We start from the raw sequence: 16,737 nt of genomic DNA on the forward strand, positions 1-16,737 counted from the left end.
ATCTCTTGTAATGACTAAGTTTTATAAAAAAAAAAAAAAATATATATATATATATATATCCCTGATGTAATTTATATACTGTTATGTACCGTCAACAATGTGCTGTTTCTTACTGTATACCTCTTGTTTTGTATATTTCAATAAATAAACTAATAGGTACTCAAGACTAACGTGCATAAATCAGCAAAAGAATAAAAGCATTTTCAGGGAAGCATCTTTAAATCACTGATTTATACACAAACATTTCTATTGTTTCAGCTTCCTGGGAGAAAATCCAGATTAGTGTAATTAAAATCTTAGTTTGTTGCATAATATTTGGAGACATGTACTGCATTTTTGCACCAACATCCCTGAATAACCCACAAAAATCCCAAAACAGGACTTAAAAATGCTAAATATTAAAGTCACAGATTACCGATGGGAGAAGAAATCCAGACCACATCCTGACAGCGCAAGTGCCTTTTATTTGGGACAAGGAACATAAAAAGCGCAACAGCCATATGTACTTTTGACTTTAACACGTAACTTTGCTGACCAAAGCTTGGTCATTCCTACAAAATGAACCAGAGGAGCGTTAAATAAACAAGTAGAAAAGGTTTGTGAATCGGTGTGGAAGCGTGCCGGGCATCAGCTGGACAGTCGGGCTCAGTCATCCTCGTCAAAGTCCTTCTTGCCCTGGGGGGGTTTGGGTCCACCGGCAGGTTTAGCCATGATGATCTGAAAGGGAAGCAACGAAAATGTCATGTTTCCATTCGGCCATAAGAACAGTAAGATCCATGCAGCTCAGGGTGCAAAATAACCCCCATACTTTTTAGAAAACAGCAGTCTTGTTAGGGGAAATAAACACAAATAAACCGCCAACACAGGGCGTAAACACTATCATATTAAATGCACATTACTTAATATAATTTAATATATCAGAAACATGTACAGGACTGACTCAGAAAATTAGAATATTGTGATAAAGTCCTTTATTTTCTGTAATGCAAAAATGTCATACATTCTGGATTCATTACAAATCAACTGAAATATTGCAAGTCTTTTATTATTTTAATATTGCTGATCATGGCTTACAGCTTAAGAAAACTCAAATATCATATTTAAAAAAAAATAAGAATATTCTGGGAATCTTAATCTTAAACTGTAAACCATAATCAGCAATATTAAAATAATAAAAGGCTTGCAATATTTCAGTTTTGTAATGAATCGAGAATGTATGACATTTTTTTTTTAAATTGCATTACAGAAAATAAATAACTTTATCACAATATTCTAATTTTCTGACAGTCCTGTAAATGGTCTTAAATGCAAGATTGTTTGATTCTGCTGCAACGACAGCATCCATGCAACATGCGATCACACCATAACACCGTTTCTAGTTCACACAGTGCAACATCCAGTGTTGTTAGGGGCAACCGTGAAGTTCAACCTCCAGGTTTTTCTCTGCACGCGACTCGGTTAGTGGTGAAAGTCCAGACGTGTTCTGTGAGTGAGTGAGTGAGTTTCTCTGCAGTCCTCTGAAGTAAAAGGTGCACACACATCCTGGGACCTACTGACGTGTGTTTGTTAAACCCTCTAATGGTGAGTGTCAAACTGATCGGGCTCGTCGTCCCACGCGTCCTTGTCCCAGTGGCCTCTCTGCTTGGGAGTTCTGGGTCCCCCTGCAGCCTTAGCCATGATGATCTGGATACGTACACACACACTGACGTCAACTCATCTGGGCTAAACATTCACATTTACTCCTTCGGCTGCAAAGAGAACAGTACTTTCCGCACTATTAGGAACACATCAAATCCTTACATTTTCTCAAAAACCGGCAGTGCATCCTTTAATCATCGCTTTGTGTATGAATGTTGTGCTTACTGACCTCTAACTAGGGCTGAACGATTAATTGCATTTGCGATAATATCGCAATGTGATAAAACGAGATTTTCTAACCCCAAAGGCTGCGATTTGACCATGTGTGTAGACGTGTTAAAGAAGTAAAGCCACAGATTTGTTTTCTTTATTGTTGTATTCTGTGCTTTAAATAAATCTTACATTGTTTATTATAAAACCAACTGATTTATAATATGATCCTACAATAAGATGTGCAATAATATAAGATGTGCAATATCTGCCAATCTGCCAGTCTACCTCACAACACTCCACCTGCTTTTTTTTTGCACTGTTTCTTCTTTCAACCAACTGTATATACTGTTCATATTCTGTGATTATAGATATTTTATATATATTTTTTTATATATTTTTTATTTCTGACTTTTCAGTCTTTTTACCCCTCCCCTGCATGTGTGTGCTAAGTGTACTGCTGCCAACAAAAATATGTTTCCCCACTGAGGGAGAAAATAAAGGATATCTTATCTTATTGCTTGTGTAGTTGAAAACTACATGAGAACAGGACCTTGAAAAAATAATCGCATATTAAATCGCAATCGCAATATTGAGGGAAAAAAAAATCGCGTATATGGAACACTGACCTCAGAAATAGTGCAGTTTTAGTGACTTTGGTAGCGATGAAGCTGCTTGATTGATGGTCGGATCGTTCAGACGCTAATGGCCACGGTTACATGATGTTTTTTAATTCAGAATTAAACTATTTTCCTTCGAGTTTACATGGAAAAAGTAATTCCAAATTGAGGTTTACATGGAAAACATGTTTGATCGTCTTTATCCAATTCCTCTACAGGTCTGGGGGTTGGGAAGGTTCTGATTGGATAGGGGGGCGGACCGGAAGTTAAACTACCGGAAGAAAAACTAATTTAGCCGCTAGGGCTGGGCGATTTTGGACAAAAATAAAATCACGATTTTTTTCCCTGTAAACCCGATTTTTGATTTCGATTTTTTTGGTAAAACTACAAAAGACAATGGAATAAATTGTTTCAAATATTTTATCTTTATTTTGAAAGAAAAATAAACAAATGTCCCTATTGGGAATGAAGTGCAACTGAAAGATACCGTAAATCCTCCTTGAGTTTAGTAAAGTGACAACATTTACAATCTTCTTGACCAAACAAAGTAAAAAAATCGATTTTTCCGATTTTCCTTTTTTTAACATCGTCTTGATTAATAAATCCGATTTAGAATCGATTAATCGCACAGCCCTATTAGCCGCTACAACTTTGAAAAGCTCACAATTTTTATGTTTCCTGCCATCTGTTCTTTTAATTATTTCTATTTATTAAATAGATGGTTTCTGCTCTTGACCAGCGTTTACTGCGTGCTGCATCTTGAAACTTTGTTTGGAAAACCAGCTCAGCGTGGAATATAAGCGTCATGGAGACAGACGGACGAGGGAACGAGCAGAAAGAAAGACACACAAAAAAACAACCTAAATCATGATCCTAAAATAAATAAAAAGTATGAATTTTGGAGGTCGTCTGCTGCCGCAGCTCCGACGCTGGCAGGACGCGGAGCCTTGGATGAATAAAAAAAAAAAAAAAAAGAAGAAGAAAAAGCTCCATCTTTTCTTTACATAAAGAAATAAAATGTGTTAAAATCCACAACAGATCCGGCATCTGTCCTACGTGCCACAGTTGTTGCCGGACGACATGTTGCAATAAAGAAATACCCCATGGTGTAAAACGCTCGTTGTTTCCCGCGTGTTTCGTGTGGCGAGTGTTTTTCTCACCTGGTCCACCCGCAGCACCGTGATGGCGGCGGTCGTGGCCATTTTGATGCCCCAGTGTTTGACCAGCAGCGGCTCCAGGACGCCGGCCTCCAGCATGTCCTTCACGGCGGGGCCTTCTCCCTGCAGAACAGAGGTTAACCGGGGTCAGAGGTCACCAGAGGTCACCAGGATGAAACCACAGGCTGCACCACAAAACGCGTCCTCACCTCGATGTCGAAGCCCACGGTCTTGTTGCCCTCGTGGTGCGCGGCGTACAGCTTGGAGATGAGCTCGCTGCCCTTCACGCCCGAGTTCTCTGCCAGGGCGCGAGGGAACGTCTCGAAGGCCTCGGCGAACTTCTTGATGGAGTACTGCTCCAGCCCGGGACAGGACTGCAGGAGGACACGGGGGACGGTTAGAGGTTCTGCAACGCGTCAGTCTGCGGGCCGTAACCGGGGATTCACACCGACGGCATCACGGCCGTCAGGCTGCCAGTCGTTTCTATGAAAACTCGCTGCGAGACGCGTCGGAGCTGAGAATCTCAACTTTATACAAATGAGCAGCGGGGAGGCCGAGGCGTCGTCCAATCACAGACCAGGATTCCCAAAACAAGAAGCCTCAATGCACATTGTACTTTTGTACAAACTTACACTCAATTCATATGCGTACATGAGCATAGTTGCACTAACAAACTTATTGGATCAGGAATCAATACATTTTTTCTTGAAAACTGACATTTTTGCTGATTTGACTGCCGTTTTTACCTGAACTAAATGTTTTCATCTGAACTTAATGTATTTTCCTGAACTAAACGTTTCTCCCTGAACTCAACTATTGCTCTCTATTGTTTTCAAAAGCTGCCTATGGACAAGTGTTGCGAATTAGCACTGTCCAATGTAATTGCTATGTCCATATCAAATAAACATAAATAATAAAAAATAAACTAAATGTTTCTACCTGAATTAAATAGTTTTCACCCGAATTAAATAGTTTTCACCCGAATTAAATCCTTTTCACCCGAATTAAATCCTTTTAAACCGAATTAAATCGTTTACACCCGAATTAAATCTTTTTACCTGAATTAAATCTTTTTACCTGAATTAAATCTTTTTACCCGAACTAAACTTTTCTACCCGAATTAAATCTTTTTACCCGAATTAAATCTTTTTACCTGAACTAAACGTTTTCACATGAACTCTGAAACTGATGGTTGAGGACCTGGATGGTCTTAATTTTACTTTGCTACATCAATCCAATGCTAAATTATAAAAAAAACTTATTTATTAATCACAAAACACAGTTTAAACATTATGACCAGAGTCGCTCTGACCCGGTGTGTCAGTGTTCACCGCAGACAGACTGCAGCTTCACCAGGAGCAACCTTCCTTGTTAAGGAGCATCAAACGCACTCATCTACCCAAAAATAACGCCAGAATATAAAGAAGGCTTCCCAAAGTGCGATCCATGGGGAAAGAGGAAACCGAAGATGTGCACGCTATATTTATATAAATACATAGATAAATACGCACCTCTCCGTACGAGGTGATCTGCTTGGCCAGCTCGATCTCCGTGGCTCCGGCTCCTGGTACCAGACGCTTGTCCTGCAGACGGGGAAACACAGAGATGTAGCTGCCGCCCAGACCAAACAACTCCACAAGGGTGGTATCAGTTCATCATTCCTGTAAATTAGGCCGTATTTTAAAACAGAAGCTACCACGGCCTATCTTTATTTACTCACCCGGACCAGAACCTTGAAGGTGTTGACGCCGTCGTCCACTGCTCTCTCGATGTCGTCCATCAGGTTGTCGGTGGAGCCTCTGATCACCACCGTGGAGATGGCTCCGTCTTCCTTTTCTGTTTAGAAATCAAATAAGGAAGGGAAGAACCAAAAGTAAAGAAAACTGTGTTTCCGTGAAAGGTGTCAAATTGTGGAATTGCTGTGATAAGGATTTAATGATGTGTACCTCAATTTGTTTCCAAAAAAATGTTTAAATATAAAACGATAAACAGTTATAAAGAAATCTGTTAATTATGTTGGTATAGCCTATTATAGATTAACATGAAAATAGCACCACTATATACCCCTTTTTGCATTATTGGTATTACTATTTTTATATAACATAATGCAATAACAGTTTCTCTTTGTTTTCTTTTTATATATTTCTTTTCTTATTTGTGTATTATCATCCACCGGATGCCATATTGTGTGAATGATACACACTGCACAGGATAGGCTATAATAAGCCCTTGGCTTCAGCCTACTCCTTTTTCGGACATTTCTATTTACCTTTTATTTTATTTGTGAAATGAACATGTAAATGTCTCAATGTATTCTGTCCGAAATAAAGCATTCATTCATTCATTCATTCAATAAAGTGAAATCTAAAGTGAAGACGGAGCGAGAACCGTTTAAAAACGACGGACGGAGCAGAGCAGACACTTGCCGTGTTTGAAGACGACCACCTGAGTGTCTCCCACCTCCGTCAGGTACACGCTGTCGCAGTGACCCATCTCCTCCGGGGTCGGCGCCGTCTGAGGAGGAGAGACATTTAACATTATTTAACGTCCAGTTTAATTACATTACCAATAACTGATCGGATTAAAGGCAGAACTCACGATCCTGGGCAGAGCCACGGCTCCCACGGTCTTGCACAACCTCCTCAGGTCCCACTTGGTGTTTAGTCTGAAGGTTAAAAAGGTCCACTGTGATATTTAAAAAAACTATAAAGATTCTTCAGTCAATCAGTTTAATTATTGATGATTTGAGACGATAAAATACGTAAAAAGGTTCTGCCAACGCTGCAGTTAACAGCCGGCGAGTTGACCAGCAGTCTCACCTGACCACCATGAGCTGGTACTTGTTGGCGTAGTGCAGCGCCATGTCGGCCACCTTCCCCCCCGTCACCACCACGTTGGCTCCGGCCTCCTTGATCGCCTTCACCTGCGCCTCCATCAGGTCCTCCTCCCCCTTACTGAAGTTCATCAGCTCCTGAGCGTTATTTATCAACACGGTGCCCTGCGGAGAGACGAGACGACCGTCGGAATCAGTGCATCATTCGGTTTTCAAAATAAAACCAAAAGTAAAAAAAATGAAAAAAAAAAACGAATTTTCTTACTATTCATTAACTAAAATTAAAAAACGGATAACAACTGTTTCTCGTTTTATCCATTTTTGGACCCTCAGTGAGCCGGAAGTTGCCGAGCATAAAATCTTAACTTTACCAGAATATTATTTAGCAAAGCTGGAAAATGGAGGATGGACGACACGACCACTGAGAAAATAAGGGGTTTCTTTCTTTATTTTTCTATTATAATGTTACGTTAACTCAGCCAAAACAGAAACGATTGCTAAAATAAATCAATCTCGGTACAAGCTTTACAAATAAATAAAAGAATAGAAATCCCCCACTTTACTGATCGCTACCAATTTGTTATATGTTCATTTTCTAATAATGATTTAATTCCAAAGATTTGTGCTTCATTTCGCAGATTATTTAGGTGAATAACCTCTTAGAAGAATCTGAAAATGTAAAGAAATCAAAAGGCATTTATAATTATGATGATGCAATAAAAAAAAACTGATATGATCTCACATAACTTCTTAATTGGCTATAAATATGTGTGTGTGTGTACAAATGTGATCAAAAAGAACAGTGTTTTGGGCGAATTTAAATGATCCTCAAGTCCGACTGTCATGTTTGTTTTGCGGGACTCGCAGTAACGAACTCGCTTCAGATCAAAAATAAATAAAACGGGAAACAGTCGTCATCTGTTTTTTCCATCATTCATTAGAGCATAAAATTGAAAACTGAAAAAACAAGTAAATTTTTAATTTTAGTTAAGAAACAAATAGCCTACTGAGAAAATTAGTTGTTTTTTTTAAACTTTTGGTTTTATTTTGAAAAACAAATGATACACTGATTAGTTGGTACCAGCTAGTAGCTTCACAGCCCGGAAACTCAAAGATGCATGTAAACATACTCTCCTGCTGTAACAAAATAATATTTTTATGAATCCTACAGTCATTAAAATCAGTCTCATAAAAAGAACAGAAGAAAAAGATTGTAATGTTGAAGATCAAACTTAAAACAGCTCGTAATAAGCAGTCGTTACCTTGGTTTCCGTCACCATGCAGTCAAACGGGCAGGAGAAGACGGCGATTTTGCCGTCTTTAACCGATGTGACGTCTCCTTCTGCCTCCTTCTTGAAAACCATCCCGTGAAGAACCGACGACGCCGTCACTCCACATCCCTGACATCACAGACCAACAGAAACTTTATTTATATACTGTAGCACCTTTCATGCATAAGAAATGCAGCAGTGCTTTACATAAAAACAATACACAAACACAAAACTTATTAATGAAATGAACAGCATGGAGGGCTCCCCATGAGGAAAACACTGGAGCTAAAAGCTAAAATAAAGCAGGAAAAGATAAGCTATGAGGTTAAAATACACGCTAAAAGAGTATAAAAGTATAACATAATATCCTAAGAGTAGGTCTAGAAAGCAAGAAAATTAGAAATGAGAGAATAAAACAATAGGATGTATAAAATAGACCATAAATAACAACTAAAAAGATTGAATATAACATTGAGATAAAACAATGAGCTAATAAAACAGGATAAACTAAAAAATATAAGACAGTAGTAAGATCCAATGAAAATAGAGGTGAGCATAGAAAATTATAAGGAGTTAAATGAGTCAGTTGAAAGCCTGATTAAAAAGATGGGTCTTACTTAAAATCTTTTTTTATCATTATTTTTGTTGAATTGTTTAATGTTCTGTTCTTAAATAAATAAATAAAAAAAAAAAAAAAAACATCCTAGGAGGTAGACTGTGTTGTTTTTTTTATTCCGTTCTACTGTGTACATCCCCTAATAAAAATATTGAAACAAAAAATAAAAAGTTGGGACCTGGGCCTCTTTTTAAAAACATCAACATTCTCTGCAGCCCTGAGTCTCTCCATGAAAACACCAACCCTCGGCCGCGATGCTCACCAGGATCTTGCAGACTCGGACATTGTCCACGTTGAAGTTGCCGGACTCGGGGAAGATGGAAACTGCAGCGAGAGAAGGGAAGAACCAGGGAAACGTTAGCATCACAACGAGGACGTGCGTCTGCGGTCGAGAGCGTCCCGTATCCCCGACTCACCGCAGGCCTGAGCGATCAGCTCGGCCAGGAAGTCCTCGTTGCCGTACTGTTTGCTCATGACGGCCGTGCGGATCAGAGACGTGGCCTCCTTCAGGTCGTGGAGGTTCTTGGCCGAGGAGCAGGAGCTGTCGGGCAGGATCTCCAGGGCCTTCTTACACGCCATCTCGTAGCCTTCAATCACCTGCAACAAGAGGATGTTTGTGCTTCTTTCCAGGAGATAAACCTTTACAGGATAAAGTTAACTAGACTTGTAGTTCTCCAGACCACTTTTTTGTGGTCTTGGCCTTGTCTCGGGTCTCTCCAGGTCTCAGTCTTGAGATGCCGTTTCACACCGAGGTGACAGAATCTGGTATCAGCAGTTCTTCCTCTTGTTAATGTACAGTTTTTTAAACTATTTGTATTTCGCATTTGATTTAATGTTTTGGTGCATCTGCATGTGTCTGTATTTAATTACATTAGTTAATTGTGTTTATAACTATATAATAGGGCTGCAACGATTCGTCAACGTTGTCGACAAGGAATTCCATTGTCCACAATTGTTGCCAGACGTGTTTTTCCAACGGAGTGAGGCGTCTCACTTCAATACAATCTCTGCCGAGAGTCGTGCATGCAGGATAGCGTCTCAGCAGCTGCAGGTAATAAAACTTAAAAAGTTTGGGAGCATTTTAGCCTCGATACGGTGAATAAAAAGATGAATTGCAAGGTTTGCAAAGCAGACGTTGCTTTTCACGGAGCACGTCGGTAATGCATTTGAAAATGCACGTCGGAGTGTTGAACGAAACGGACTGGCCTTGGTAAGATATTAAGCGTATTTTGGCTTTAAAAGAGAGCTTTAACGTTATGCCTGACAAAGATTAAATTAAATTAAGTCAGATATTTGGAGAAACTGCGTTTAGTGTCTGTGGCGCGTCTTGGAAGAGAGACGCACGGGACCGCAGTCGGTCAGCAACATTCTCTCCCTCCACAGCAATGTAATGGCCAAGCGTAGGGCTGTGCGATTAATCGATTTTAAATCTAAATCGGATTTATTAATCAAAATCGATGTTAAAAAAGGAAAATCGGAAAATCGATTTTCCTTTTTGCAGCTGGCTGCATTACAGACAGAGCTCGTCTAGTCATCTTTGTTTGGTCAAGAAAATTGTAAATGTTGTCACTTTACTAAACTCAAGGAGGATTTACAGTATCTTTCAATTGCACTTCATTCCCAATAGGGAAATTTGTTTGCTATTTTTCTTTAAAAATAAAGGTAAAATATTTGAAACAATTTATTCCATTGTGTTTTGTAGTTTTACCAAAAAAATCGAAATCGAAAGAGTTTTCAGAGAAAAAAATCGGGATTTTATTTTTGTCCAAAATCGCCCAGCCCTAGCCAAGCGATTCATTTGTTAAATTAATTTGTTTCATTCGTTAACTTTGTTTATTTCATGTTATTTATTAGTGTTATTTGAGCCACTCACAGCTACTCTCGTTGCTATAACCTCAATCATAATTGATGCAGCGCAAAAGGCAAAAAAAGGCTTGTGCGCTGATGACAATGATGGATTTGCATCTAACTTTCAGTCAGGTGCATATCAATTGTCAATTATCCATCAAACTCCTCAATGATCACATTAACATTAAATCAGATAGATTTGTCTGGACATTTCTCTTGCGGGACGGGAGAAGACACTAAATCGATGCATCTCTATTATTGTGCACCGTGCAGCATGAATTCTCAGAGTTTTGCGGATGTGGGCGGGAGCAGGATGAAGAAAACAGTCCAGCTATATCAGGGCTCTAGTGCCATCTTTCTGGTGTTTATTATCATTTGCCACATAATTAAAGCAACCTCATACTAAATTTTAAAAAAAATTACTAATTATCCGATTAGTCGACTAATCGTTTCAATAGTCGGTGACTAGTCGACTATTAAAATAGTCGTTAGTTGCAGCCCTAGAATCAGGTGTGTTGAAGTTCAGAGACATGCAGGACATTAAAGTTCATTTTCAAACATTTCTCCTATCCTAAGGGTTGTCCGTCCCCCAGACTGGCGGTACTGGGAGTTCCCCGTCAGGTGACGGGGTAGCCGGTACCACGGGGGTCTGGGGGACAGGTGGACTGCTCTGGCACGCCAATGACTCAAGCACCTCCAACTGTACAGCAGGAAGCTGCCGAGGAGCCGGGCTCCTCCAGAGGTGGATCTAAGGAGCGTGCAGAAAGTAATGTAATTTCTATCTTTAACATTTAAAATTCTGGTTTCATCTCCAAATGATTCCTTTTTTCCGCAGACACAATCTGACAATTTAGTTCTTTTCTTGTCCATATGATGAGATTAAATTGTTTAAAAATAAATTAACAACTTTGTGCCAGCCTGGTCATCAGATAGATACAGGACTGTCTCAGAAAATTAGAATATTGTGATAAAGTTCTTTATTTTCTGTAATGCAATTAAAAAAAAACAAAAATGTCATACATTCTGGATTCATTACAAATCAATTGAAATATTGCAAGCCTTCTATTATTTTAATATTGCTGATTATGATTTACAGTTTAAGATTAAGATTCCCAGAATATTCAATTTTTTTGAGATAGGATATTTGAGTTTTCTTAAGCTGTAAGCCATGATCAGCAATATTAAAATAATAAAAGGCTTGCAATATTTCAGTTGATTTGTAATGAATCCAGAATGTATGACATTTTTGTTTTTGTTTTTGCATTACAGAAAATCACAATATTCTAATTTTCTGAGACAGTCCTGTATATGGAGATTGTGGATGATACCAATTAAAAATGGTCACTAATTGGCCTTATTAATTGGAGCAGACACAACAGCATGAGACGAGCGTCACCTCCGACACGGACAGGCCCATCCTCAGCAGCTCCTCCGCCTGCTCCAGCAGAGCGCCGGCAAACACCAGCACAAAGTTGGTGCCGTCTCCGACCTCCTGCTCCTGCATGTGTGAAGCCATGACGATCATCTTGGCTGCTGGATGTTGCACCTGCAGAACAAACATTTAAAATCAACTATTAAACGTGTCGTTAAATATTCAACTGCTCTTTTAAAGAGGTGTAAAATTAAAAGATTTGCTCACCTCCAGCTCTCTGAGGATCGTTGCAGCGTCGTTGGTGACAAACAGCTTCTCCAGGTGGTTGATGACCATCTTGTTCATGCCTGAAGGGAAACAATTATAGTTTAACTTCTGCTGTTTTGCTTTATCAGTGTAAGAAGTCAAAACTCTTATAAAAACAATAACACACCAATGGACCAATGGACTCTATCAATGCAGGATTAATTAAACTTAAAGATATTGTTGAGTTACAGACTTTATTAGTTATGTTCAAGGCAAAAAGCAGAATATTGCCTGAAAATATACAAAGTTTTTTTGTGTTTAGTTCAGAAAATAAGGACCATAGGAGGAAATTTGAGTTTAAACATCTGTTTGCACAAACTACTTTAAAACAAATGTTTATTTCAGTATGTGGTGTAAAATTATGGAACTCCTTAACAATTGATTTAAAGGATTGTAAAAATATTCACCAGTTCAAGAAATTGTATAAAGATAACATAATCAGACAATATGAATTTAACGGGTAAAATATCTTTAGTTGTTTTTTGTTTTTGGTGAGTTATTGTGTATGTTTTCTTATTTTTTGTTTTGTTTTGTTCATTTTTTTTGGTATTATATAAGTAGTGACTGTTGAACAGACGGACAGAACATCTTCATATGAATTGTTTTATTTTTTTTTGAGAAAGGGGCTTGTAATATAAGGCTTTCTTCTTCTTGCCCCTTTTCGATCATTGAATGGAACATGTATGTGAACCATTTCCATGATACGGAATAAATAAAAATGAAATGAAATAATAGGGTTAAAAACCTCCTAATTTTTGTTGGAACCTCTTTAACTGTGACTGCAGCAACCATTCACTGTGGTGTTATTCTGATAAGCTTTACTCTCTAAACCCGTCTAAATACAGTAATCCCTCGGGTTATGTTCCTAAAAAAACCTGTGACAGATGAAATCCGAGAAGTAGTAACCTTTATTTATTTTTTTACAATTATTATACAAGGCTTCAAATTGTGGAGATCAGCCCCGCCCCACCGCGACCGGAGTAATTGGATTTGAACGGCAGAAAATGAAAAATTATTATGGAAAAAAAATACAATAAGTAACAGTAAGACAAATTGTGACTTGCGTGTATTTCATTTGTGTCTTTTTCCTCTAAAGCCTGCGGTGCAGGAGTGTTTTTTCGAGAGAAGAACATAGTTATGAGTCGTTGTTGTCGTTCTTTTTTCTTCTGGGCAAAAAGATTCTAATAAACCGACATGCCACCATGGATTATATTTGAGAGCTGTAGCGGGGAGACGGTTTAGCCAATCAGAACGCAGAACACAATGCAAATCCGTAGCGAGGGATTACTGTACACACCGATACACCTTTCTGATCTACACGTCCTGAGAACCAGGAATGATTCCTTATGTTCTTTTAAAATTAAATATGCGCAATAAAAACTGCGGAAAAAGATCAACACGACACACATTCACATCAGCTAAAAAAATAAACCAGCTTTATTCTGATCAGGATAAATCAAGAAGGGTTATGGTTGGAATGTGAAAGAGTTTGATTGACATGTGCCGTCATTCCGGTAATCAATCAGCAAATTATATCAGCGTCAACGTTTGAGTCTGATGTGACCCGTATTGGATTTACTGCTACAACCTAAAAATGTACTTCTACCTTTAGTTATGTTTGGATTCTGAGTGGAAACACTCTTATTCCCATTATTAAACATTACCAGGAGTTTAGTATCTGTGTATTTCCATCTCCAACAACGACCAGTCCAAAAAAATTAAAAATAAAGTAAAAATAATCATAAGACAGTTGACCGCCAACCTTGCAGGTTTTACTGATGATCTAAACAGCTCTTGAGGCAATTTTAGTAGTTTGAACAGTCTCCTTATTTGATTTCTTTGATGTAAAGCAACAAAGTGCAATTGCATGAAACTAATTTGATGAAACCATCATCACGGCAGCAGTTTTCTACCGGTCGGTCCTGCGGGGCGTGGACTGATTCAGGTGTTTAAACCCATCTGCTGTGTCATGTTAGTGTTGTACGTTAGTGTGGGGGGGGGGGGGGTTTCTTACCATTGGGTCCATAAGCGGTTCGTGTGGTCTGGGAAAGCTCCTTACAGGCTCTGATGTTACGAAACACGGCTTCTTCAAGTCCTGAATAGTGCTGAATGAGGGAAAAAAAAAAACACCAGAATAACTACATGTGGCCTTTAAGGACAGGTGATGTCACCTCATTCAGATCCATTATCTGTATATAGATATACATTCTTCCTAGTTTCACTAGTTAACTAGTGTATCTTTATCCTGCAAAAACGTTTTACCAAAATGATTACATTTTCCAATAGACTTACTAGATCCACCCCATTGTTCCAATCCCTAAGTATTCTCCCTATTTTTGCTGTAAATGTTTTCCAGATTTGTCTTTTTGTCTATCAATCCATCCACAAGCTACTTCCAGTCTGTTTTCATTCTTTATTTCAATTCAATTTCCAAATTCATCACTTCAATACTAGGTCTGCAAACAATCTCCATCCCACCCTTTTCAGGTCTACTTTTTCCCAATTTTCAATTAGATTCAGAGTAGGAATGGGTTATATTTTACCGTTCACGATAAACCGTCAAAAAAATTCCCCACGCTAAGAATTTGTCATCTCACGGTAAAAACGATAAATTGAGGAAAGAAAGAAAGAAAGGAGCGTGAAAGAAAGAAAGAAAGAAAGAAATGAGCAAGAAAGAAAGAAAGAAAGAAATGAGCAAGAAAGAAAGAAATGAGCAAGAAAGAAAGAAAGAAAGAAATGAGCAAGAAAGAAAGAAATGAGCAAGAAAGAAAGAAAGAAAGAAAGAAATGAGCAAGAAAGAAAGAAAGATAAATTCCCATTGATGACACTTTTTGTATTGGTATTTTTTTTATCATTATCGGGATAAATGCCAGAAATTATCGTGATACATCTTTTAGTCCATACCGCCCATCCCTAATTCAGAGGTTCCTCTTTATTGGAACACCTTACCACTCAATATTAGAGAATGCTCGAGCACAAATAATTTCAAAAAACAAATCACAACATTTTTGCTAGCCCAAGTTAGCAAAGCTTAACCATTCATTTACAGTATTTCTCTGCAAACCCTCATTAGATTCCTGTTTTTGTTTTCTAGTAATTTAGCTTATTTTCCTTAGTTGTCCTATGTTCTACATATTTCTGTAGATATTGTTTGTTTCATTATAGGTAATTTTGAATGTTTAACATGGAAAGGAGACGTGAAGTCAGAGATTTAGATGAGAGGAAGCATCTGACACCAGTTCCTGGGTGATAACTTCAAGCTTAATAAAAAAAACAGCTTCCTGACAGATTATAGGGGGACATGTGTCAAACGATGATGACATCCAGCGTCAGTCCTGTAAGCTCTATACAGGACTGTCTCAGAAAGATAGAATATTGTGATTTTCTGTAATGCAATTACAAGAACAAAAAAGTCATACATTCTGGATTCATTACAAATCAACTGAAATATTGCAAGCCTTTTATTATTTTAATATTGCTGATCATGGCTTACAGCTTAAGAAAACTCAAATATCCTATCTCAAAAAATTAGAATATTCTGGGAATCTTAATCTTAAACTGTAAACCATAATCAGCAATATTAAAATAATAAAAGGCTTGCAATATTTCAGTTGATTTGTAATGAATCCAGAATGTATGACATTTGTTTTTTTAATTAATAATTAAGAAGTTGCAGGTAGCAGATAATGATGTGTTCAGGATCCTCCTTAAGCTTCCAAGATGGACAAGTGCAAGCACTTTATTTGTTAATTATGTCCCCAACTTCCATGCTCTGCTGATGAATTTTATGTTTAAATGTATGTGTCGACTCCATGAGTCAGAAAATTGTCAAATATCTGCACTCACTAACATCAAACGGAGTGATACAAGGTGGAAACATTGGAACAGATGTTTGCATGTATTTTAATGTGTCACCTGTAATTTTTATGTATTTTATATGGAACCTTTTGAGTCTGTAATAAAGTTTTCATTAAAAACATGTGTAAAACATAACGGTTTAAACCTCGGAGCATCCACCAGCCCGGTCTCAGCCTCCATGGGCCTGGGCGGCTACACAACCTCGTGAGCCTGATTCATGGTCCCGCGTTACACCGACGCAGAGCCTACGCCGTAGGCTACGCGGAACCATGAATCAGCCGTGACTCGGCGTGAACATGCGGCCGCCTTGTGGATCCCCACAACCAGCTCCGCAGAGCCCCAAAACCGCCCAAAACCATCCCAAAACCGCTCGTTTCAGCCTCACCTTGGTGCCATCCTTCAACATTTGGGCGAAGCCCGGCGCTTTGGGTACGTGGAAAGCCATGAGTGCTGTAGAAAGCTCCAGAAGCCGGAGAAGGAAGCAGCAGCAGCGTGTTTCAGCAGCTGCGCACAAAGCAGGAGAGACAGGCGGGGCGACGGCGGCCGCAGAGGGACAAACGGCAACGCTGCGCGTTTCACATGCACCGGCCACAGCGAACCACACGGGGGCGCTGCTGTCCACGATTTTAGTGGTAATGCTGACAATACTGAGGGTTTTTTTTTAAAAATAATTTGAAGAAACAATAATAAACATATATCCATATATATACACATATACATCTCTCTCTCTCTCTCTCTCTCTCTCTCTCTCTCTCTCTCTCTCTCTCTCTCTCTCTCTATATATATATATATATATATACTATATATATAGTTTTGTTGCTTTGTTAATAATATGAAGAAACATATGAAAAACAATGAATGTGGTTTTACTGCTATTTCAACATTTAGAGTCATCACCAGAAAAATAACTTATTTGACAATTTTCACCTGTTTCAAGTAAATTTTCACTTGAAATAAGTAGAAAAATCTGCCAGTGGGACAAGATTTATCTTTTTATTACAAGCAAAA

General features: G+C 38.5%; 1 protein-coding gene and 1 non-coding gene across 4 annotated transcripts; both read right to left on the reverse strand.

Annotated features, from left to right (window-relative positions):
- Positions 1 to 444: 444 nt before the first annotated feature.
- Positions 445 to 16,248, reverse strand: LOC133460091 (T-complex protein 1 subunit theta). 3 transcript variants are annotated; one of them, XM_061740611.1, is made up of 16 exons: positions 16,115 to 16,248; positions 13,886 to 13,976; positions 11,833 to 11,912; positions 11,590 to 11,739; positions 8,762 to 8,942; positions 8,608 to 8,669; positions 7,721 to 7,858; positions 6,445 to 6,623; positions 6,224 to 6,290; positions 6,052 to 6,139; positions 5,346 to 5,461; positions 5,137 to 5,208; positions 3,835 to 3,999; positions 3,629 to 3,748; positions 1,558 to 1,683; positions 445 to 717 (listed from the first exon to the last, which is right to left on the reverse strand). In XM_061740611.1, the coding sequence occupies exons 1-15, from the start codon at positions 16,172 to 16,174 to the stop codon at positions 1,576 to 1,578; spliced, it is 1,677 nt and encodes a 558-aa protein (XP_061596595.1). In that variant the 5' UTR covers positions 16,175 to 16,248; the 3' UTR covers positions 445 to 717; positions 1,558 to 1,575. The 3 variants fall into 3 exon arrangements, with proteins under 3 accessions (XP_061596595.1, XP_061596596.1, XP_061596598.1); XM_061740612.1 differs by having other exon boundaries at positions 1,554 to 1,683; XM_061740614.1 differs by lacking the exon at positions 1,558 to 1,683.
- LOC133460353 (small nucleolar RNA SNORA53) lies at positions 10,771 to 10,955 on the reverse strand. The gene has a single exon (XR_009784107.1). It is a non-coding gene; the product is annotated as a small nucleolar RNA SNORA53 (small nucleolar RNA).
- Positions 16,249 to 16,737: the final 489 nt, after the last annotated feature.

Source organism: Cololabis saira, chromosome 14, assembly GCF_033807715.1.
Source record: "Cololabis saira isolate AMF1-May2022 chromosome 14, fColSai1.1, whole genome shotgun sequence".
NCBI classification, from domain to species: Eukaryota; Metazoa; Chordata; class Actinopteri; order Beloniformes; family Belonidae; genus Cololabis; species Cololabis saira.

Bases quoted from the DNA above. Each gene is read 5' to 3' on its own strand.
- LOC133460091 (XM_061740611.1), bottom strand. From the start codon at position 16,174: ATGGCTTTCCACGTACCCAAAGCGCCGGGCTTCGCCCAAATGTTGAAG. The intron at 11,740-11,832 runs GTGAGCAAATCT...TTTGTTCTGCAG, and splicing joins CGATCCTCAGAGAGCTGGAG to GTGCAACATCCAGCAGCCAA. The intron at 4,000-5,136 runs GTGCGTATTTAT...GTCCTCCTGCAG, and splicing joins AGATCACCTCGTACGGAGAG to TCCTGTCCCGGGCTGGAGCA.